A 23,731-nucleotide genomic window follows, 5' to 3' on the forward strand; every position below is an offset into this window, starting at 1 on the left:
AAGTATAATTTAGGCTGAAAAGTTAGTATCTATCATTTCGAGAAACCTCATGCAAATGCCTTATCAACAGGCTTTAAAGCCATCATGCAATTCACTGTCTATCCTTCACTCTAACAAGACTTGTACTCAAATAATTTCCACCATTTTTGAAAGCAGATACTATACGGTTAAAAAAGATGTGGCAAAATTTATCTTGAACACATTAAGAAATCGGGAACAATTATCCTGGTTATACAATCATCGTCCCAAGAATAATTACCATGGTAAATAATGACATAACGACTCATTTCACACACTGTCTCTTCGAGTAGCTTTAAATGTTTTGACAAGGGCATATGAAACAGGGCCATGTAGAATCTAGATAAGTCATTTCTCCTAAAGTGAATTATCTTTACTCCCTGATTATTATCGTATCAGTGTGGTTCATATTATGGTCAGGGATGTTGCCAAAATATAAATTTATGAAACATAGTGGGAAGAAGGTTAGTGTTATATTCTAAAACAACGTTAGACAACTTACCAAGGCAGCACACCTCCCCACTTGCACAATTGAAGCCAGTAACAACCCCAGCAGGGTTACATTGACTAGTTGCAACACATGTAAAGAATCCAGTGCAAGCTGAAAAGAAAACGTTTATCTAAATTAATACATCTGTTTCCTTTCTTTACCACGAAAACGTCCGTTTCAGTTTTTGTCACTCGTGTATTAAAATGTTGCAAAATGTCTACAAATCACTTGAGGTGCTTCATGTGGTCATGTAGTTTATAGATCACTCCTTTTTCAGGCTAAACTATACATGTTGATTAGACGATTCCTTGCCGCGTGTCTGTAGCACATTCATCAAAATGTCTGTGAGATTCTTTAGCTTTTCATATGTATAATGGCTTTTCGTCGACCATTTTCTGAGGTAAAACAAATATGAGGTCTATTCGTGTTGTACCAAAAATTAATTATGAATGAAATGCATTGCTGTGCACATTTTCTAAACATTTACTATAGATAATACCTTATTTCAGTCATTTACATATTTGGTTTTGTTGGACTGTTTAATGAACAGTTGGATGACAAAGTAAACGACAGATTTGTCCATCACAACCATTGTCATGAGGATTTAGAAACGTATAGTACACCATATATCTCTTGAAAAGGATATTTCAAATTGGAAAATTTATGGTGAAGTTACAAGGGTCAACTTTAGAATACCCTACTTAAGGAGTCAGTTACTTTAGTTTTATGTCGCACTTAGCAATATCCCAGCTATAGGGCAGCAGTCTGTAAGTAATCGAGTCTGGACCAGACAATCCAGTGATCAACAATATGAGCATCAGTTTGTGCAATTAGAAACTGATGACATGTGCCAACCAATCAGCGAGCCTGACCATCCAGTCCCTCTAACAACAAGCATAGTAGCCTCTTATGGCAAGCATGGGTTGCTGAAGACCTATGCTACCCCAGACCATACCCTACTTAACTTTAATTCAAATTAAGAAGAGTCCACTTAACTATAGTCGAGTTTACATTATTCCATTACACTTACGTGGCAAAGTTGTTGTTATGGTGGTAGTAGTTGTTGGAGTTGTAGTTGTCGTCGTTGTAGTTGTTGTTGGAGTTGTAGTTGTCGTCGTTGTAGTTGTTGTTGTTGTAGTTGTAGTTGTCGTTGTAGTTGTTGTTGTGATGGTAGTTGTGGTGGTAGTTGTTGGCCCTGTTGTTGTGGTTGTAGTTGATGTCGTTATAGTTTGTTGTACTGAAACAGAACAATGAAAAATGAAGCTCTTTACCATTGTAATGGTACATAATGGTTTAACTGGGAAAATGTGATCTCCTTGCTTATATTCAACCACACAAATCCACACCCCGAGGCAACAATCCATTAAGTACCCCGAAGCAACAATCCATCAACTATAATTTAGGCTGAAAAGTTAGTATCTATCATTTCGAGAAACCTCATGCAAATGCCTTATCAACAGGCTTTAAAGCCATCATGCAATTCACTGTCTATCCTTCACTCTAACAAGACTTGTACTCAAATAATTTCCACCATTTTTGAAAGCAGATACTATACGGTTAAAAAAGATGTGGCAAAATTTATCTTGAACACATTAAGAAATCGGGAACAATTATCCTGGTTATACTTTGAGCAAACAATCATCGTCCCAAGAATAATTACCATGGTAAATAATGACATGACGACTCATTTCACACACTGTCTCTTCGAGTAGCTTTCAATGTTTTGACAAGGACATATGAAACAGGGCCATGTAGAATCTAGATAAGTCATTTCTCCTAAAGTGAATTATCTTTACTCCCTGAATATTATCGTATCAGTGTGGTTCATATTATGGTCAGGGATGTTGCCAAAATATAAATTTATGAAACATAGTGGGAAGAAGGTTAGTGTTATATTCTAAAACAACGTTAGACAACTTACCAAGGCAGCACACCTCCCCACTTGCACAATTGAAGCCAGTAACAACCCCAGCAGGGTTACATTGACTAGTTGCAACACATGTAAAGAATCCAGTGCAAGCTGAAAAGAAAACGTTTATCTAAGTTAATAAACCCGTGAAGGTCCCGGGGTAGAATTGGCCTTCAGCAACCCATGCTTGCCATAAAAGGTGACTATGCTTGTCGTAAGAGGCGACTAACGGAATCGAGTAGTCAGACTCGCTGACTTGGTTGACACATGTCATCGGTTCCCAGTCCCGCAGATCGATGCTCATGTTGTTGGTCACCGGATTGTCTGGTCCAGACTCGATTATTTACAGTCCGCCGCCAAATAGCTGGAATATTGCTAAGTGCGGTGTAAAACTAAACTCACTCACTCACTCACTCTATGTTAATACATCTGTTTCCTTTCTTTACCACGAAAACGTCCGTTTCAGTTTTTGTCACTCGTATATTAACATGTTGCAATTTGTCTACAAATCACTTGAGGTGCTTCATGTGGTCATGTAGGTTATAGATCACTCCCTTTTCAGGCTAAACAATAAATGTTGACTAAAAGATTCACTTCTGCGTGTCTGTAGCACATTCATCAAAATGTCTGTGAGATTCTTTAGCTTCTCATATGTATAATGGCTTTTCGTCGACCATTTTCTGAGGTAAAACAAATATGAGGTCTATTCGTGTTGTACCAAAAATTAATTATGAATGAAGTGCAATGTAGTGCACATTTTAAAAACATTTACTACAGATAATACCTTATTTCAGTCATTTACATATTTGGTATTGCTGGACTGTCTAATGAACAGTTGGGTGACAATGTAAACGACAGATTTGTCCATCACAACCATTGTCATGAGGATTTAGAAAGGTGTAGAATAGAATACCCTACTTAAGGAGTCAGTTACTTTAGTTTTATGCCGCACTCAGCAATATACCAGCTACAGGGCGACAGTCTGTAAGTAATCGAGTCTTGACCAGACAATCCAGTGATCAACAATATGAGCATCAGCTTGTGCAATAAGAAACTGATAACGTGCCAACCAAGTCAGCGAGCGTGACCATCCAGTCCCGTTAGTCACCTCTTATGACAAGCATAGTAGCCTCTTATGGCAAGCATAGTAGCCTCTTATGGCAAGCATAGTAGCCTCTTATGGCAAGCAACAAATACGTCCATTACAAGCATAATCATATGGACTTGGAAAATACATGAAGAATTTATAAGGACTAACCCTCCAAATTAGGAAATATGTATCCTTACATTTAGTCTATTCCACCACTTTTTCATTACACTTACGTGGCAACGTTGTTGTTGAAGTGGTAGTTGTTGTTGGGGCTGTAGTTGTAGTCGTTGTAGTTGTTGTTGTGGTTGTTGTGATGGTAGTTGTTGTGGTTGTAGTTGTTGTAGGTAACACACTGGATGCTGAAACAGGTCATGGCATGTCAATACAGCGCTTTATCATAATACACACACACACACACACACACATATATATATATATACATACATACATACATACATACATACATACATACATACATACATACATACATACATACATACATACATACATACATACATACATACATATATATATACCCTGACACACACACACATATTGTTACGAGAGAGTATTTTCCATGATTTCAGTTGCTATTAATTATTATTGCGGTAGTTGTAATTGGGTCACAATATTTAAGGTTTTAGCGTTAGTTATTATGGGTCACATTTCGTACAGAGAATCATTTAAGCCTCTAAGACAGTACTTTGGAGTTATCTGCCCTTGGCTTTCTGTTGACTTCCCGGAGACTGCTCTAGGCCATTCCGCGTTAGTGGCGATGGTCATATGTGCTCATACTTTCAGGAAATGACTGAATGTATATATAAGTGTCAGTTGCCGTGTTGTCGACAGGCACGGACACACACATTTACTGGAGTAACATCATCAATCTCCGACAATGCTTGATCTTGATTCGAACCCTGGAAGCGTGCCAGTTCACACTTATCAGAGGGGTACACAAAGTACACAGTCTAGACTACCAGTTGTCCGTACTTTATTTGTACTTTACTGAGTGAAATCCCAAATAGGACATATGCTGCATTTGACCACTTTCTAAATGGCACCGTGTAATCATAACATGTATTTTCATTGGCAAGTCCCATGGTCTGGGTATAAACAAGATTTGTGAGAAAATTAATGTACATTTCTTTTCGGACAAGATGTGGCTGAATTTTGCAAGACCTGTCATGCATGCCAAATTGTTGGAAAACCAAATCAGAAAATTCCTTCCGATGCCTTAAAACCAATACTGGCTTTTGAGGAACCTTTCCGTTGAGTTATTATTGATTGTGTTGGTCAACTACCTAAGACTAAGTCTGGTAATCAGTATTTACGCACTATTATGTTTGCTTCTACCAGATTTCCTGAAGCAATTCCGCTTCCTAGGATTGTTACTCCTGTGATTGTCAAGGCTTTGATTAAGTTTTTCACCTTAGTTGGTTTGCCAGACATTGTTCAGTCTGATCAGTGCTCAAACTAAGGAGTTTCAACAAACTATGTACCAGTTAGGTATTAAACAAGTTAAATCTAGCGCTTATCATCCAGAGTCACTGGGAGCTTTAGAAAGGTTTCGTCAAACTTTGAAAAATATGGTCAAGACTTATTGTTTTGAGAGAAAGATTGGGATGAGGGTGTGCATTTGTTGTTGTTTGCTGTCAGAAAGTCAGTTCAGGAAAGTTTAGGGTTTAGCCCCTTTGAACTTATATTTTGTCACAGTGTGCGTGGGCCACTAAAACATTTAACAGAACAATTGCTCAGTGACAGTCCTGAGATCATCCTGTTGGCTATGTGTCTACATTTAGGGACAGACTATCAAAAGCAAGTGAACTGGGCAGAAAAAACCTTTAAAGTTTCACAAGAAAAAATGAAGCTAAACTGTGACAGAAAGTCAAAAGAGAGAAAGTTTCCTTGTGGTGAAAAAGTTTTAGCTTTGCTTCCCATTCCTGGTCAGCCACTGAGAGCAACATATCAAGGTCCATATGTTGTTGACAAGAAGGTTAGCGACACCGAATATGTCATCCTGACGCCTGGTCATCGTAAACAAAAGAGACTGTGTCATGTAAACATGATTAAGAAATATCATGACAGGTTAGAAACCAAACATGTAAATTGTATTGCCACACTCTCCCCAGTTACTGATTGTACTAAAGACAATTGTGAAAATGTTGACAACATTGATGATTGTGTTAGCAATTTGAAGTTTGATGATCTTAGTGATAATGTTTCACCAAACTTGAGAAATTCTGATGTGTTAGCTCACCTTGATGAGAAACTATCACATTTATCCCCTGAGCAAAAAGTTCAAATGTCAGATTTGATTCATGAGTTCTCTCACTTATTTCCTGATGTGCCTGGTCGAGCTCAAGTTGTTGAGCTGTGAAACAACACCCTTATCGGATGAATCTAGTGAAACGTGAAATTCTGCGGAAGGAAGTGAAATACATGCTGGACAATGACATTACTGAACCCAGTGACACTCCGTGGAGTTCACCGTGTGTTCTTGTGCCAAAGAGTAGTGGTGGTTGGCGCTGCTGTGCTGACATGAAAGCTGTCAATGCACTCTCACGAACTGATTCGTATCCTATTCCGAGAGAGGACGATTGCATTGATCAAGCTAAATTTATGAGTAAGTTTGACTTACTTAAGGGCGTCTGGCAGATTCCACTTACAGACCGTGCAAAGAGAATATCAGCATTCATGACACCAGATGGACTGTATCAATACAAGTGGATGCCCTTTGGTCTGAAGAACGCACCAGCGACGTTGCAGAGACTCGTCAACAATGTCACATCAGACCTTGATCGTGTCAAGGCTTACATGGATGATGTCATCAATTAAGACATGGAGTGGGATGACCATCTGAAAAGGACTCGTGCTTTGTTCTAAAGACTGACTGAGGCAAAGTTGACTGTGAATCTTGCCATGTGTGAATTTGGGAGGGCACACGTTGAATTCTTAGGGCATGCTGTTGGACACAGCCAGGTACTGCCAGTTCGTGCTAAAGTTGAAGCAAATGTACATTTTCCAATACCTCAATCTAAGAAAGAACTCATGAGATCCTTGGGTATGGCTATTACAGGAAGTTTTGTCGAAACTTCTCAGACATTGCATCACCATTTACCAACATTTTGGGTAAAAGGTAAAATTTCAGTGGGATGGTGGTTGTCAGACTGCATTTGAAAAAGTCAAAGCCATATTCATGAATTCTCCAGTATTACAGGCAACACATTTTGAAAAAGCATTTAAGCTGCAAATTGATGCAAGTGATGTTGGTGCAGGTGCTGTCCTTATTCAAGACGATGATTCAGGGATTGAACATCCAGTTTGTTATTTTTCAAAGAAATTTGACAAGCACCAAAGAAATTATTCTACCACTGAAAAAGAGACATTAGGCCTTTTGTTAGCTTTACAGCATTTTGAAGTGTACCTTGCTACCACCACTTTGCCAACTGAAGTTTTTACCCATCACAGTCCCTTGACGTTACTTCACAAAATGAAGAACAAGAACCAAAGACTTATGAGGTGGAGTTTGACCTTGCAAGGGTTCAGTCTTCTGATCAAACACATTAAAGGCAAAGACAATGTTTGTGCTGATGCACTTTCCAGGGTGTATGATGGTTTGATGATGCTGTATGTATGTATCTGCTTTTTGTTATAGCAATAAGTTTCTAATATTACTCATATTATTACATGTCAAGTTATTATGTTAGGGTTTGCTATGATTGTAACATAAGATTTCTATGAAACTTTCTTTTCCTCAAGGGGGAGAGTGTTACGAGAGTGTATTTTCTGTGATTTGAGTTGCTATTAATTATTATTGTGGTAGTTGTAATTGGATCACAATCTTTAATGTTCTAGACCATTCCACGTTAGTGGCGATGGTTGTATGTGCTCAAACTACATAACCGCTGCCTGACTGCTCGCTGTGTTACATTCAGCATAACTGTTTCTCACTCTCGCACGGAGACTTTGGTGAGTTTGCTATAACATTTGGGGCCCACTGCCTTAGATTTTGTCTCATTTGTGTTGTAATTGAAATCGGTATTGTTAAATTGACTTGTCACTTTGTGTATCTTGCACTCTTTGCTTAATAATACAATATTTGAATCTTTTAGACTTGACTTTGTTCTGTCACCTTTTGTCATGGCAAATTTTTAAACCTAACTAAACACACACACACACACACACACACACACACACACACACATATATATATATATATATATATATATATATATACTTGTGACTCTATATTTTATGTGTAATATATATACTTTACACATAAATGTCGTTTTCTGATTGGCTGAGCACTCATCTATTTTCAATGTCCCCTGCTTACAAGCCATGTGCATTACAATGCACCCCCTTGCCAATTGTAACTCAGTTGGTACTTCATGGTTGTGAGTCAAATAACATTGACTCACGGATGATGTATGGAAATTATCAATGTTTCGCAAAATCAAGTAGATGAAAGGGAGATCAAATCTATATCTGTTGTTTCTGGTGTCGTCTGCAAAATCTACGACAAGATTTGACTCGTATTGTAATAAATCAATTTTGACAGAAAGTTTAAATTTAGTCTGTGTGAATACTAAGTACAGAAATTACACTCAGTGACTATACTAAGACGATAGCTACGGGAAAAACAGCAAGATGCAAGATTCACACAGGCTTGTCGAAGTGTACGATTCGACACCGATGCTTCAAACAGTTCAAAATTATCACTGAGGTGTAAGGTAAGATGAATACGTTGTTCCCTGGTCCCCAGAGGACCATGTGTTGATGTACACTCGATGTTTCTTTATGTTCTGCCCGCCCTTCGGGTTACATTGTTCACAGGTCACGAGAGGGCATGAGTTGATGTACACTCGATGTTTGTTTATGTTCCCTGTGTCCGAAGGGCAAGGGGAACATAAACACACATCGAAGGTACATCAACTCATGGGCCCGATGAACCAGTGAATAACATAATTATCTTAATTTTGATCTGTTGGAAGCATAGGTATTGCATCGTACACTTCAACCAATCTGTGTAAATCAAACGATTCGAATCTCGTGTCTTACTGTTTTTCCCGCAGGTATTGTCTTAGTGAAGTCGCTGCGGTGTAATTTCCCTTATAAAAGGGACATTTGAACGTTTTGTGAAAATGTATTTATTCAAATCCTTTATTCAAATCCTTTCGTATCCATCGCTAGATTCTGCTAACGACACAAAAAACAGATCTAGAGTTATCTCCCTTCCATAGATTTGCATTCGCAAAACATCGGTTATTTCCGTGCATCATGTGTGATTCAATGTTATTGGAGATAAAGAAGTACTACCACGAAGTACCGAAAGTGCTGCTGTTGGCAGCGGGTATATTTCAACAATTATCTTATTTAAAGTCGCTAAAACAAAAACTACGATGGTAAGTGATCACGTATAAAATCAGATTTCACACTAACTGTTAATTGTTCTTATGAGTATTTTTCAATGTTGATAAACATTTGAACAAGTCCTTCTCCTTGAAATAAAATATATTTATTTGCTGATTACTTATTACAACGTACCCTTGTGATTTGCATTACGGTCAGCGTACGTCAAATAGCATAATATGGAAACATTCATCAGTTTCAAACAATAAAATACCACCCGATGCTGCTCGTTTTCAAAATACTATGCATTTCATTCTGTTCAAGGTGCTGATCTGAAAATATTCAGATTTTACATCAAAACATAGTCTTGCCAAGAATATTGCAGCTGTTTCTGCAATCATACGTCTGAAAGCATTTCACTGACTTAAATTATCGTGTATCACCGTGGTAGACAGTACTTATTCTTTCATATCATCTAATAATATCCAGACACTGTATCTGTGTAACAAAGTGAGTTGCAAGTTGGTACGCATAGGTACGCTTTAACCATTAGACTACACCTTGATTGGAATTATGACTTCAGTTTAAAAAGTTCCAACCTTTATTACCTTATAACAAACAATACAAAGCCCCAATAGAGAGAATTACGTGATTTGCATCTTTCACATTGCCAAAGAAAAAAATCAGAATGCAGTGCAACTTGAAGCAATTAACTGTAGAAGAAACACGCAGTAGAATACTAATGGCATATAGTGAAAAGCGAAAGTAGGCCCTGAAGTGGAATATACCAAGCGAATTCCAAGTGTTTATGTCTGTCAGTCAGTCGAATCTGTCCCAACTCAATGTGTAACAAATAACTCAAGTAGACCATCAGTCGTAGTGATATCTGGACGTGATTGCACGTAGTGATAATAAAACAGATTCGGTTTTCAATCTCCCAAGGTTCAGGATCTTTTGGGGGTTTTGCAGTGCAATTTCCGCATTGCAGTCCTCTAGAAGGAAATATTTCGGCGACTATCCTTCTTTTCAAGGCCTACTCCATATTGCATAGAGTTCAGTATCTTTGATGCACCGTCCACCCTAATGGGCGTGTATGGTCTCAACAGAGTTAGGAACCAGAGCACATCGTCCGCCTCGCATCTCTTGCCATCCGACGCAGTAATGTAATCCTTCAGGGTAGCCAGCAGGTTGAACTGTTGCCACGCCCTTTTTCTATTGTCCTTTGTCCCGTGTAAATTAATGTCTTTTGATCCATCATCCTGAAGACAGAGTTGCTTTACACGGAACACCATCCGCCAGGTCTTGTAGTCTGGGCTGTGCACAGCATCATGAGGTGCCATATCTGACAATCGCAGTGAGGCCACTAGGGTCAACAGAACCAATTCTTTCTCCCTCAACTCATCTAGGTTCAGTGTTCTTTAATTGTCCCACTACCTTAAGTACCATGCAGGAAATCACTGTACATGAATAACTTCAGATTTCTTGCGAACCGTCATGGTTTCAGCTCCTGAAACCCATGCTCTCACTAAAATTCTCAATGCCCAGTGCTTCCCAGAGACATGCGACTGTTGTTGTGGTGCATCTTAACTGAGATGCTGGTCTGCTCAATGCATCAGTTAACTGACAAATAAACTAAAACTGATATCTCAACACTAGGAAATGATGGTCCAACTTCGGAACAGGAGATCAGAATCATCACTTGCTTGATAAAAGTGAAGTTGAGTATCCCTACAGCTTGGTTTTCCTTCATCACTTGCTTGATAACAGCGTTGGTACCTGCACCGATATTTTTTCAAATAAAGAAGTTGACTATCCAAACAACTTGGCTTTCCTTCAGTATATCAGACATTTCTGTAAAATCCTGTTATACAGACATTATGTGATCATGTAAATAAACATAAGACACACACATGGATCAAAATGGATCCAATGATGGTGGTGCAGTTCCTTCTGGATCCACTGTATCGAGAATAATATTTTATTAGCTATGAAATGTATCAATTTGAAAATTTTGAAATTATGAATGCTGATATATTTATTCATTGACATACTGATAAAATATCAATCATAAATACATCAATATCCCTAACTTTTCTTTCCAGTATATATTATTATGTGGCATGGGGAAGAGCACTGTTTATTTGTGACATCAAGGTACACAACTCCACAGAGGTATGAAAAACTGATAAAGGAAACCTTTATCAGTATTTCATATCGGGCTGAATCATCCAGACGGGAGCAAGGAAACCAAAAACATAATAGAGGAAAGCCTTTAGATCTTGGGTTAGAATTGGCCTCCAGCAACCTATAGTAGTTACACAGTGGGGGATGGGGGCGGAGGTCAAACTGATGCCAGCCATCGAGTTCCGATTGCTTACATATGTGCTCAGTCAGTGCTCATGATGACGTCATTCACTGGGCTGTGTCATCCGGAACATGTGGTTTGATTATTGGTAGTTGTGGTGTTCAGAAACGATCAAAGGAAACTTACAGACACAGCACACCTGGCCAGGTGGACAAGTCAAAGATGATATAACTCCTGCTGGGTCGCAGTTTCCAGCACAGGTGATTCCAGGAACGATGCAGGCTGAAACAGACAACGAATCATTAACACATGCAATCGCGGGTCACCGTTGTCAGATCATACCTTATGAAATAGCGAGGGAGTGAGTTCAGTTTTACGTCGCATTCAGCAATATTCCAGCAATATGGCGGCGGTATAAATGATCGATTCTGGACCAGACCATCCAGTGATCAACAGCATGAGCATCGATTTGCGCAAATGGGAATCGATGAAATGTGTCAACCAAGTCAGCGAGCCTGATAACCCGAACCCATTAGTCACCTCTTTTGACATTGCATAGTCACCGTTTATGACAAGCAAGGGTTGCTCAAGGTCTATGCTAACCCGGACCTTCACGATTCTGTGAAATAATATTGCTGAAAGTGTAATTGTGACACAGTGGTGAGTTTCACACACGAAGCACAGGAAGCACACAATCTTGACTCAAAGAAGCATACGACATGTTGGTTGCTTAACGTGGCACTCATTTTAGCTCTAACTCAGACAATCCAGAGATAGACATCATCTGCGCAAATTGGCTTTGGAACGCAGCACGCAGCATCGCTCACTCATAAGCATAATCATAATCATATGCTTACATTTCACCACTTTTTCATGCAACTTACTTGGTGCTGGAGTGGTAGTTGTTGTTGTGGTTGTAGTTGTCGTCGTTGTAGTTGTAGTGGGTGTTGTGGTTGTAGTTGTAGTGGTTGTTGTGATGGTAGTTGTTGTGGTTGTAGTTGTTGTAGGTAACACGCTGGACGCTGAAACAGCACATGGCACGTCAATACAGCACTTTATCATTATTTTATTTATACACACACATACACAGAGAGAGAGAGAGAGAGAGAGAGAGAGAGTACCTGCTTACTAGCGAGGTGCATTACAATGCACCCAGTTGCCAATTTTAACTCAAATCATTACTTCGTGCTCATACGTCTTTATATTGCGTAACATTGACTCATGGATGATGTACGGACATTACCGATGTTTCGCAAATTGCAAGTAGATGGAAGGGAGATAACTCTAAATCTCTTTATTTCTCATGTCGTCTGCAAAATCTCCTACAAGATTGGCCTCCCATTGCAAGAAATATATTTTGACAGAACGTTTAAAGTTAGTCCGTGTCAATACTAGGAAGAGAAATTACACTGGGGTGACTTTACAAAGACAATACCTTTGGGACAAAACAGCAAGATGCAAGATTCAAAATGGTTTGACTCACACAGGTTGGCTGAAGTGTACAATCTGATACCCATGCTTCAAACAGTGCACAATTATCACTGAGGTGTAAGGTAAGATGAATACGTTGTTCACTGGTCCCCAGAGGACCATGTGTTGATGTACACTCGATGTTTCTTTATGTTCTGCCCTTTTATGTTCTTCTGTTCGGGTTATATTGTTCCCTGTGCTCAAAGGGCAAGGGGAATATAAACACACATCGAAGGTACATCAACTCATGGGCCCCGATGGACCTGTGAACAACATATTTATCTTACCGAACAGTTCAATGTTAATTTTGATCTGTTTGAAGCATAGGTATTGTATTGTACACTTCAGCCAGTCTGTGTGAATCAAACGATTCGAATCTCGTGTCTTACTGTTTTTCCCGCAGGTATTGTCTTAGTGAAGACGCCGCGGTGTAATTTCCCTTATAAAAGGGACATTTGAACGTTTTGTGAAAATGTATTTATTTAAATGCGAGGGAAATACTTTCGTATCCATCGCTAGATTCTGCTAACCACACAAGAAAAACAGACTTAGAGTTATCTCCCTTCCATAGATTTGCATTCGCAAAACATCGGTTATTTCCGTGCATCATGTGTGATTCAATGTTTTTCGAGATAAAGAAGTACTACCACGAAGTACCAAAAGAGCTGTTGTTGGCAGCGGGTACATTTCAATGTACCTCTCTTGTAGGTGGAGTACATTAAAAATAAAAGAGCACTCAGTTAACCAGAGAGCGACATTTATGTCGTTGTGAGGTAAGATAAAATGGTCTAATTTGAATATGAAGTGTGAACTCATTGCAAGTCCACATCCTGAAGCAACAATTTATCAAATGTGATTTAGGTTAGTATCTACCATTTATAACAAACCTTCATGCACATTTCTGATAACAGGCTTTTAAGTCATAATGCATCTAACCGTCTATCCTCCACTTCACCAAACGCTGCCTGAACACAATAAGTATAGGGTACAAATAACTTTACACTTAGTTTCAAAGTCAATAATTTGAACATTTTGGAAAATGATGACTGTATTCAATTGTCTTGTCACTAAAGATGCTATAGCATACAGATGATGTTTGTCATGGAATCGGTTCCACCGGAAATGCAACTACAATGTCTATCTACAATAGCTATCAAAAACTGTGAGTCACAACTTAATGAAATCAATATCGGGCGTTCACAGCTGCGATACAACGTCTGCTCATTGATTGGATGATTCGTCTGAACACAACTTGTGGTATGCGTCGCCATATTCGTACCAGCATGGCACCAAGCTCCTGCAAGTTCTGTGGAGGGTTCCTTATTTGACGGAGCCGCCTACCTAACACATCCCAAGCATGCTCTATAGGGTTGAGGTCGGGAGATCTTGAGAGCCACTCCATGATATTGATGCCAGCGTTCTTGAGGAAATTTGTTCTTAAATTGGCCGTATGAGGTCTGGCGTTATCCTGTTGGAAAGTCAGACCTGGGTCATGAGCTGCCGTGAATGGCAAAACCTCTGGAACGAGCACATGATCCCTACATGCTGGCGCATTAAGGTTTCCCTGGATGACAATGAGTCGGGATCGAGCATGACCGTCGATAGCACCCCAAACCATAATGCTACCGCCCCCAAATCGATCCACTTTCTGTATGCAACACTGTGCATTGCGTTCTCCTCGTCTTCTCCTAACTCCAACCCTTCCATCAGCAAAGGTTAATGTGAACTTTGATTCGTCACTAAACTCAACCCTATTTCAATCTCGCTGGGTCCATCTCAGGTGCCATCGTGCCCAGAGAAGACGTTGGCATCGATGGAAACGGGTTAGAATTGGTCCACGATATGGTCACCGTGCATGAAGACGACACCTGACTCTGACTTTCTGAACATATGTCCCTCGTAGTAGCAAATAGCTATATTTTTATGAAACTTATTATGCATAAACCTCACAGTGTTGGTCTGGTGTTTTGATTATGATCAGCGTGATCAGCGTTCTATTGAGTATTTTAGGTTCATAAGTTTTCGAGTTGGGTTGCAATTCCTCAGTCCACTATGGATTCAACGTATGTAACGTATACTTGTGTTTCTCAGCATGGGACAACCACAGCCATGTGAACAAACAAGTATTCACAAAAATGCAACACATGTGTGCAGGCAAAAGAAACACTATTATAACACAAAATCTTCACAGAGCAGCATTTTCTGTGCTTCTCACCGCCCAGTGTCACAAACAAATTAATTTCAGTACACACAATTATGTGATCATGTAAATAAACATAAGACACACACATGGATCAAAATGGATCCAATGGTGGTGGTGCAGTTCCTTCTGGATCCACTGTATCGAGAATAATATTTTATTAGCTAAGAAATGTATCAATTTGAAAATTTTGAAATTATGAATGCTGATGTATTTATTCATTGACATACTGATAAAATATCAATCATAAATACACCCATATCCCTAACTTTTCTTTCCAGTATATACTATTATGTGGCATGGGGAAGAGCACTGTTTATTTGTGACATCAAGGTACACAACTCCACAGAGGTATGAAAAATTGATAAAGGAAACCTTTATCAGTATTTCATATCGGGCTGAATCATCCAGACGGGAGCAAGGAAACCAAAAACATAATAGAGGGAGGCCTTTAGATCTTGGGTTAGAATTGGACTCCAGCAACCTATAGTAGTTAAACAGTGGGGGATGGGGGCGGAGGTCAAACTGATGCCAGCCATCGAGTTCCGATTGCTTACATATGTGCTCAGTCAGTGCTCATGATGACGTCATTCACTGGGCTGTGTCATTCGGAACATGTGGTTTGATTATTGGTAGTTGTGGTGTTCAGAAACGATCAAAGGAAACTTACAGACACAGCACACCTGGCCAGGTGGACAAGTCAAAGATAATATAACTCCTGCTGGGTCGCAGTTTCCAGCACAGGTGATTCCAGGAACGATGCAGGCTGAAACAGACAACGAATCATTAACACATGCAATCGCGGGTCACCATTGTCAGATCATACCTTATGAAATAGTGAGGGAGTGAGTTCAGTTTTACGTCGCATTCAGCAATATTCCAGCAATATGGCGGCGGTATAAATGATCGATTCTGGACCAGACCATCCAGTGATCAACAGCATGAGCATTGATTTGCGCAAATGGGAATCGATGAAATGTGTCAACCAAGTCAGCGAGCCTGATAACCCGAACCCATTAGTCACCTCTTTTGACATTGCATAGTCACCGTTTATGACAAGCAAGGGTTGCTCAAGGTCTATGCTAACCCGGACCTTCACGATTCTGTGAAATAATATTGCTGAAAGTGTAATCGTGACACAGTGGTGAGTTTCACGCACGAAGCACAGGAAGCACACAATCTTGACTCAAAGAAGCATACAACGTGTTGGTTGCTTAACGTGGCACTCATTTTAGCTCTAACTCAGACAATCCAGAGATAGACATCATCTGCGCAAATTGGCTTTGGAACGCAGCACGCAGCATCGCTCACTCATAAGCATAATCATAATCATATGCTTACATTTCACCACTTTTTCATACAACTTACTTGGTGCTGGAGTGGTAGTTGTTGTTGTGGTTGTAGTTGTCGTCGTTGTAGTTGTAGTGGGTGTTGTGGTTGTAGTTGTAGTGGTTGTTGTGATGGTAGTTGTTGTGGTTGTAGTTGTTGTAGGTAACACGCTGGACGCTGAAACAGCACATGGCACGTCAATACAGCACTTTATCATTATTTTATTTATTCACACACATACAGAGAGAGAGAGAGATAGAGAGAGATAGAGAGAGAGAGAGACTATCCTGCTTACTAGCGAGGTGCATTACAATGCACCCAGTTGCCAATTTTAACTCAAATCATTACTTCGTGCTCATACGTCTTTATATTGCGTAACATTGACTCATGGATGATGTACGGACATTACCGATGTTTCGCAAATTGCAAGTAGATGGAAGGGAGATAACTCTAAATCTCTTTTTTTCTCATGTCGTCTGCAAAATCTCCTACAAGATTGGCCTCCCATTGCAAGAAATATATTTTGACAGAACGTTTAAAGTTAGTCCGTGTCAATACTAGGAAGAGAAATTACACTGGGGTGACTTTACAAAGACAATACCTTTGGGAAAAACAGCAAGATGCAAGATTCAAAATGGTTTGACTCACACAGGTTGGCTGAAGTGTACAATCTGATACCCATGCTTCAAACAGTGCACAATTATCACTGAGGTGTAAGGTAAGATGAATACGTTGTTCACTGGTCCCCAGAAGACCATGTGTTGATGTACACTCGATGTTTCTTTATGTTCTGCCCTTTTATGTTCAAAGGGCAAGGGGAACATAAACACACATCGAAGGTACATCAACTCATGGGCCCCGATGGACCAGTGAACAACATATTTATCTTACCGAACAGTTCAATGTTAATTTTGATCTGTTTGAAGCATAGGTATTGTATCGTACACTTCAGCCAGTCTGTGTGAATCAAACGATTCGAATCTCGTGTCTTACTGTTTTTCCCGCAGGTATTGTCTTAGTGAAGACGCCGCGGTGTAATTTCCCTTATAAAAGGGACATTTGAACGTTTTGTGAAAATGTATTTATTTAAATGCGAGGGAAATACTTTCGTATCCATCGCTAGATTCTGCTAACCACACAAGGAAAACAGATCTAGAGTTATCTCCCTTCCATAGATTTGCATTCGCAAAACATCGGTTATTTCCATGCATCATGTGTGATTCAATGTTATTCGAGATAAAGAAGTACTACCACGAAGTACCAAAAGAGCTGCTGTTGGCAGCGGGTATATTTCAATGTACCTCTCTTGTAGGTGGAGTACATTAAAAATAAAAGAGCACTCAGTTAACCAGAGAGCGACATTTATGTCGTTGTGAGGTAAGATAAAATGGTCCAATTTGAATATGAAGTGTGAACTCATTGCAAGTCCACATCCTGAAGCAACAATTTATCAAATGTGATTTAGGTTAGTATCTACCATTTATAACAAACCTTCATGCACATTTCTGATAACAGGCTTTTAAGTCATAATGCATCTAACCGTCTATCCTTCACTTCACCAAACGATGCCTGAACACAACAAGTATAGGGTACAAATAACTTTACACTTAGTTTCAAAGTCAATAATTTGAACATTTTGGAAAATAACGATTGTATTCAATTTTCTTGTCACTAAAGATGCTATGGCATACAGATCAATCGGTTCCACCGGAAATGCAACTACAATATCCATGATCAAAAACTGTGAGTCACAACTTAATGAAATCAATATCGGGCGTTCACAACTGCGATACAACGTCTGCTCATTGATTGGATGATTCGTCTGAACACAACTTGTGGTATGCGTCGCCATATTCGTACCAGCATGGCACCAAGCTCCTGCAAGTTCTGTGGAGGGTTCCTTATTTGACGGAGCCGCCTACCTAACACATCCCAAGCATGCTCTATAGGGTTGAGGTCGGGAGATCTTGAGAGCCACTCCATGATATTGATGCCACCGTTCCTGAGGAAATTTGTTCTTAAATTGGCCGTATGAGGTCTGGCGTTATCCTGTTGGAAAGTCAGACCTGGGTCATGAGCTGCCGTGAATGGCAAAACCTCTGGAACGAGCACATGATCCCTACATGCTGGCGCATTAAGGTTTCCCTGGATGACAATGAGTCGGGATCGAGCATGACCGTCGATAGCACCCCAAACCATAATGCTACCCCTAATCGATCCACTTTCTGTATGCAACACTGTGCATTGCGTTCTCCTCGTCTTCTCCAAACTCCAACCCTTCCATCAGCAAAGGTTAATGTGAACCTTGATTCGTCACTAAACACAACCCTATTACAATCTCGTTGAGTCAATCTCAGGTGCCATCGTGCTCACAGAAGACGTTGGCGTCGATGGAAACGGGTTAGAATTGGTCCACGATATGGTCACCGTGCATGAAGACGAGAAGAGGCGATTTCGAATGGTATGGGCAGTCACTCGACCTCCAAACTGTACATTCCCAGTGGATGTGGCAGCAACGAACCGATTACGCAAATGACGTAAGACAATCTGTCGGTCTTCTGCGTGTGTCGTCACACGTGGTCGACCAGGACGGGGGCGGTCGGCTGTGGTGCCAGTTTGATGGACACGTGTCTGGGGATTATGGATGGTCTGTCGACTGCATCCCATAACCCTCGCAACAACAGTGACGGGCGTTCCCGTATTCAGCATGCTAATGGCACCTTCGCGCTGAATGTTTGACAACCATGGCATAGCAAATTAACGAATAATTAACCATAAAACCGATGACACTACTCTGCTACCGTGAGATCAACTACACGTGTATCAATAGGTCACGTGACTTGTGTCACGTGGAAACGTGATTTTAACGTGCAGTGCTCTCCCCCCTGCTACTTAAGCCCGACCACTGGAATGAGTGTGTGACGTAATGCCTTTCACAATGCATTTAACCATGTTCACAACAAGAACTCTGTCAAGAAAAGTTTCAAAACACTATTTGAAAAATAATGAGTGTCAAGGTTTTAGTTTGCTGAGTTTATTATCCTCGAACACATTAGGAAAATCCTGGTTATACTTTGTGCTAACAATCACCTTACTTAAAGTCGCTACAACAATTACTGCTATGGTAAGTGATAACATATACAATCAGACTTCACACTAACTGTCAAGTGTTTCTACGAGTATTTTTAAATGTTGATAACACGTCATATAACATTTGAACAAGTCATTCTCCTTATAATAGAGTATATTTACTTGCTGATTACTTATTATAACGTACCCTTGTGATTTGCATTACGGTCAGCGTACGTCAAATAGCATAATGTGGAAACATTCATCAGTTTCAAACAATAAAATACCACCCGATGCTGCTCGTTTTCAAAATACTATGCATTTCATTCTGTTCAAGGTGCTGATCTGAAAATATTCAGATGTTAGATCAAAACGTAGTGAACTTTGTCAAGAATATTTTTCAAATGCAGGTGTATCTATACTTTATATTTCGGCATTTTATCGGACAACCCCAAGTAAATTAAGTACAGCTCCCGTAATGGGCGTATATGGTCTCTGTATTACGCAGAGTTCAGTATCTTTGATGCAGTGTCCACAGTAATGGGCGTGTATGGTCTCCGTATTGTGGAGAGTTCAGTATCTTTGATACACTGTCCGCCATAATGTTGATAAACTGTCCACCGTAATGGACGTGTATGGTCTCCGCATTACGGAGTTCAGTATCTTTGATGCAATATCTACCGTAATGGGCCTGTATGGTCTCCATACTGAGCAGAGTTCAGCATCTTTGATGCCGAATCCACCGTGCACCGTATTACACGGAGTTCACTATACTGTAAATCATTAAATTTTCACGAGCATGATAATTTTTGTGAAAATTGCGAATGACTTAAGCTCGCAAAAATATCATGATATCAATAGAAATATCATTTGCTGGTAGATTGCAATGAATAATCAGCAAACAACCTGTCCTATCTTTGCTTTATTATTCACCACTTCATATAAATTAACAATAGATGTAGACAATACATATATTAAGCAATGACATCAACGCGAAAAATGACTAATTACTAGTATTACTCGTACTCACGTGTCACATGTCAAACAATGGATACCTGAACAAAAGTCACTCAATCAGTACGTCCGATACTCCAGAGAGGCGCCAACCACGCAACACACATTTCTAGGAGACTGTTTGAAAGGCCGAGACCATCCAGCGGGCGTGGATAGCTTTCATGACACTTATCTGGAGATCAACAGCTTCGCCGACACTGACTAAACTGGTCCTTAATCAGTGGCAATGTATTAGAGTCATTCCATTTAATTTAATCCTTTTGAAGTGTTTTAGGTGTTGTTTTTAGGAAACATCACTGATTGCATATTGTTATGAGTATGTAGTGAGAATAGCTTATATGTTATACTATACATATATCTGTAAATATCTTTATAAAATCTGAAGTTAATCTAAAAACTTTTAACTACCCGTTCACCATGAAGCTGAGAAGCTCTGCTTACCACTGACCACTTTCCATTGTATGTAAGTAAGCTGGGGTAAGGAAAATACAATAGGATTATATAACTACAGCTTGGGTTTGACTTGGTTAAACAGGGTAACACTAAGAAAGGTGATCAGTTCCCAGGTGGGGAGTGATGAGGTTGGCCAGGTCGGCTGTCTTCATTTTGTCAACTTGAGAGTGCCATGTCGGCATAGTTTATGACAATTATTTGGACATATGTGATCACATTCAGAGGAAGGAGATGGAACAGGAGCAATTGGAACTGTTATGTGATTAACAAAGTAAGACTTTTAACCATACACTGTGATTCTTGTTTTGCCAGCATTAAAACGATTGTTAAAATTGTTGCGTGATCTCTCCACTTGGGGGCTCGTCCGGGAGCTGTTCATTTAACGTTGATGGTTTTCTAAGCAGGGATAAAATGGAAATCAGTGCAAATAAAGCACTTATATTCACCCCTTGCATATCAATTCCAAATTCAAATTGTTCATTGTTTTATTGTTCAGTGTAAACAGGGAAAGCACACCAATTAACTGCCATGTAATTCAAAGTGAAGGATTTTGTACAGACAATTAATGTTGAAGGTATCCTTGCATTGAAAAACATCTGAAGTAATACAGGTAGCAAATATGTTCAGATTGACATTGATCCATTGTCTCGGAAATTAAATATTTAAAACCTTGTGATAGAATACCTAGTGGATGAAAATACTTTAGATGACAGCCTTGAACCTAAATCAGAAGTCATGAGTGAAAAAAATATTTTAATGGAGTTAGAGGTCCAGAAATAGAAAAAGCAGACAGAAAGGGAATTGAGATCAAGACAGTTAGATATTCAGAAACTAGAATTAGAGCTGAAAATAAAACAACAGAAACTAGGTGATGAGAAGAATAAGGGATATGATGTGGCCAAATTTATGAAACTTATTCCCCCGTTTCAAGAAAATGAGGTTGATAAGTTCTTTTTGCATTTCGAAAAGTTAGCAACAAATCTGAAGTGGCCTGAAGAATCATGGACGACACTTGTTCAGAGTGTTCTCGTCGGGAAAGCTCAGGAAGTTTATGCTGCTTTGTCCATTGATCAGAGCTCTGATTATCAGATGGTTAAGAGTGTCATACTGAAAGTTTATGAGATAGTTCCCGAGGCATATCGACAAAAGTTTAGAAACTGCAGAAAGCATGAAGGACAGACATACGTTGAGTTTGCTAGAAGCAAAGATATGGTGTTTGATAGGTGGTGTACATCCAAAAAGATAAATAAAGACTACGAGAAAGTGAAACAGTTTATGCTGGTTGAGGAGTTCAAAAGGTGTATTCCATGTGACACTAAAACTTACTTGGATGAACAAAAGGCTCAGACATTAGAACATGCAGCTACTCTTGCAGATGACTACGCACTAACAAGTAAGGCTTCATTGCAAAATGCAGAATATCATAGTGGAGGGAAGTTTAGTTCTTCTAGTCAGTCAAAGGCTTCAGGGAGTAGTTTACCAAGGTCAGATGGTACATGTGGTTATGTTACAGGTCATGGATTGTCTCGTCTTCATTTAGAGGTTCTAACAATAATGAGATGGCAGGTAGAACGCTTAGTTCAGCACATGGGAAATTCTTCAGCAGGAATGATGAGTTCAGGGCCAGTTTGTTCTTATTGTAATAAAAAGGACATTTGTTAAGTGCGTGTTGGAAATTGAAGAACAAATCTCAAAGTGAACAGTTGCCCCATGCCCTTGCCTCAGTGATATCAGATCAGTCCATTTGAAATCAGATTTGGTGACAGGAACTATTAGGGTTGGAATCATGTCAACATTGCCAGTGCCAGGTGTATCACTCATCATGGGCAATGATATTGCAGAAGATAAGGTTGTAGCTGATCTACCTAAGATGAGTGAGATACCGTGTGAAAAGCAGGAGGTTAGAGAAGAGATAAGTGTATACCCTTCTTGTGCAATTACTAGGCCTATGACACAGCAGAAAGCAAAGTGCCAAGGGAAGACTGACATTCCTAGATCCAGGGAAATTGATTTACCTCAGACTTTTATCAGTAAACTTGATGAAACTGAAGGAGTGACAACTTTCAGTCATAGTATTGGGGATGAAACTGATAAAGAGGACAGCTTTGTTTCTAACGGAAATAGACCTACTGTTAAGTTCACTTTTTCTGACGAACCAGTTAGTGATATTACCAGGGAGAAACTTTTTGAAGAACAGAAGATGGATCCAGAACATAAGTTGATTAGAAACAAAGCCGTTTCTGAGAAAGATAGTCACAGGGAGGCAGTGTGTTACTATGTTTTGCAGATGTTTTGATGAGGAAGTAGAGACCGCCAGATAGTCCAGCAGATGCAGAATGGAAAATATTGCACCAGATTGTTATTCCACCAATGTATAGACATGAGATTCCCAGCTTAGGTCATGATACTCTACTGGCAGGTCATTTAGGGGTTAACACGACCTAACAAGACAGTAAGATCTTAAAACATTCCTATTGGCCAGGAATTCAGAAAGATGTCAAACAATTCTGTAGAACATGTCACACCTATCAAATGGTCGGTAAATCGAACCAGAAGATAGCAAAATATCCTTTGCAACCTATTCCAACACTTGAAGCAGGGTTATAATAGAATGTGTTGGACCCCTCCCTCGCACAAGGACAGGAAATGTCTATTTGTTGACAATAATGTGTGCATCTACACGCTTTCCCGAAGCTATTCCCTTGAGGAACGTTAGGACTCTTGTTGTTGTCAAGGCACTGATTAAGTTCTTCACTCTAGTAGGGTTGCCAAAGTCAATCTAGTCAGATCAGGGATCTAACTTTATGTCTGGGATATTTCAGCAGGATATGAATGAATTAGGTATCACTCAGTACAGTTCGAGTGCGTATCATCCTGAGTCGCAGGGTGCTCTTGAGGTTAAGGCTTAAGGCTTATTGTGAGGACAATCAGAAAGATTGGGACGAGGGGATTCCATATGTGTTGTTTGCAGCTACGGAATCAGTGCAATCCCTAGGTTTCAGTCCTTTTGAGTTAGTCTTTGGGCGGACAGT

General features: G+C 39.7%; 1 protein-coding gene across 1 annotated transcript in view; it reads right to left on the minus strand.

Moving 5' to 3' along the window:
* The window catches only part of LOC137281065 (mucin-2-like), a 61,577-nt gene that overhangs the window by 18,571 nt on the left and 19,275 nt on the right, over positions 1 to 23,731 (minus strand). The window contains exons 7-14 of the mRNA XM_067812209.1: positions 16,203 to 16,340; positions 15,505 to 15,600; positions 12,049 to 12,186; positions 11,351 to 11,446; positions 3,741 to 3,866; positions 2,430 to 2,528; positions 1,539 to 1,745; positions 521 to 619 (exon numbers count right to left, since the gene is read on the minus strand). Coding sequence (XP_067668310.1) covers positions 521 to 619; positions 1,539 to 1,745; positions 2,430 to 2,528; positions 3,741 to 3,866; positions 11,351 to 11,446; positions 12,049 to 12,186; positions 15,505 to 15,600; positions 16,203 to 16,340 — 999 coding nt within the window. The remainder of the gene's footprint in view (positions 1 to 520; positions 620 to 1,538; positions 1,746 to 2,429; positions 2,529 to 3,740; positions 3,867 to 11,350; positions 11,447 to 12,048; positions 12,187 to 15,504; positions 15,601 to 16,202; positions 16,341 to 23,731) is intronic.

This window comes from Haliotis asinina, chromosome 4, assembly GCF_037392515.1.
Source record: "Haliotis asinina isolate JCU_RB_2024 chromosome 4, JCU_Hal_asi_v2, whole genome shotgun sequence".
In the NCBI taxonomy this organism is placed as follows: domain Eukaryota; kingdom Metazoa; phylum Mollusca; class Gastropoda; order Lepetellida; family Haliotidae; genus Haliotis; species Haliotis asinina.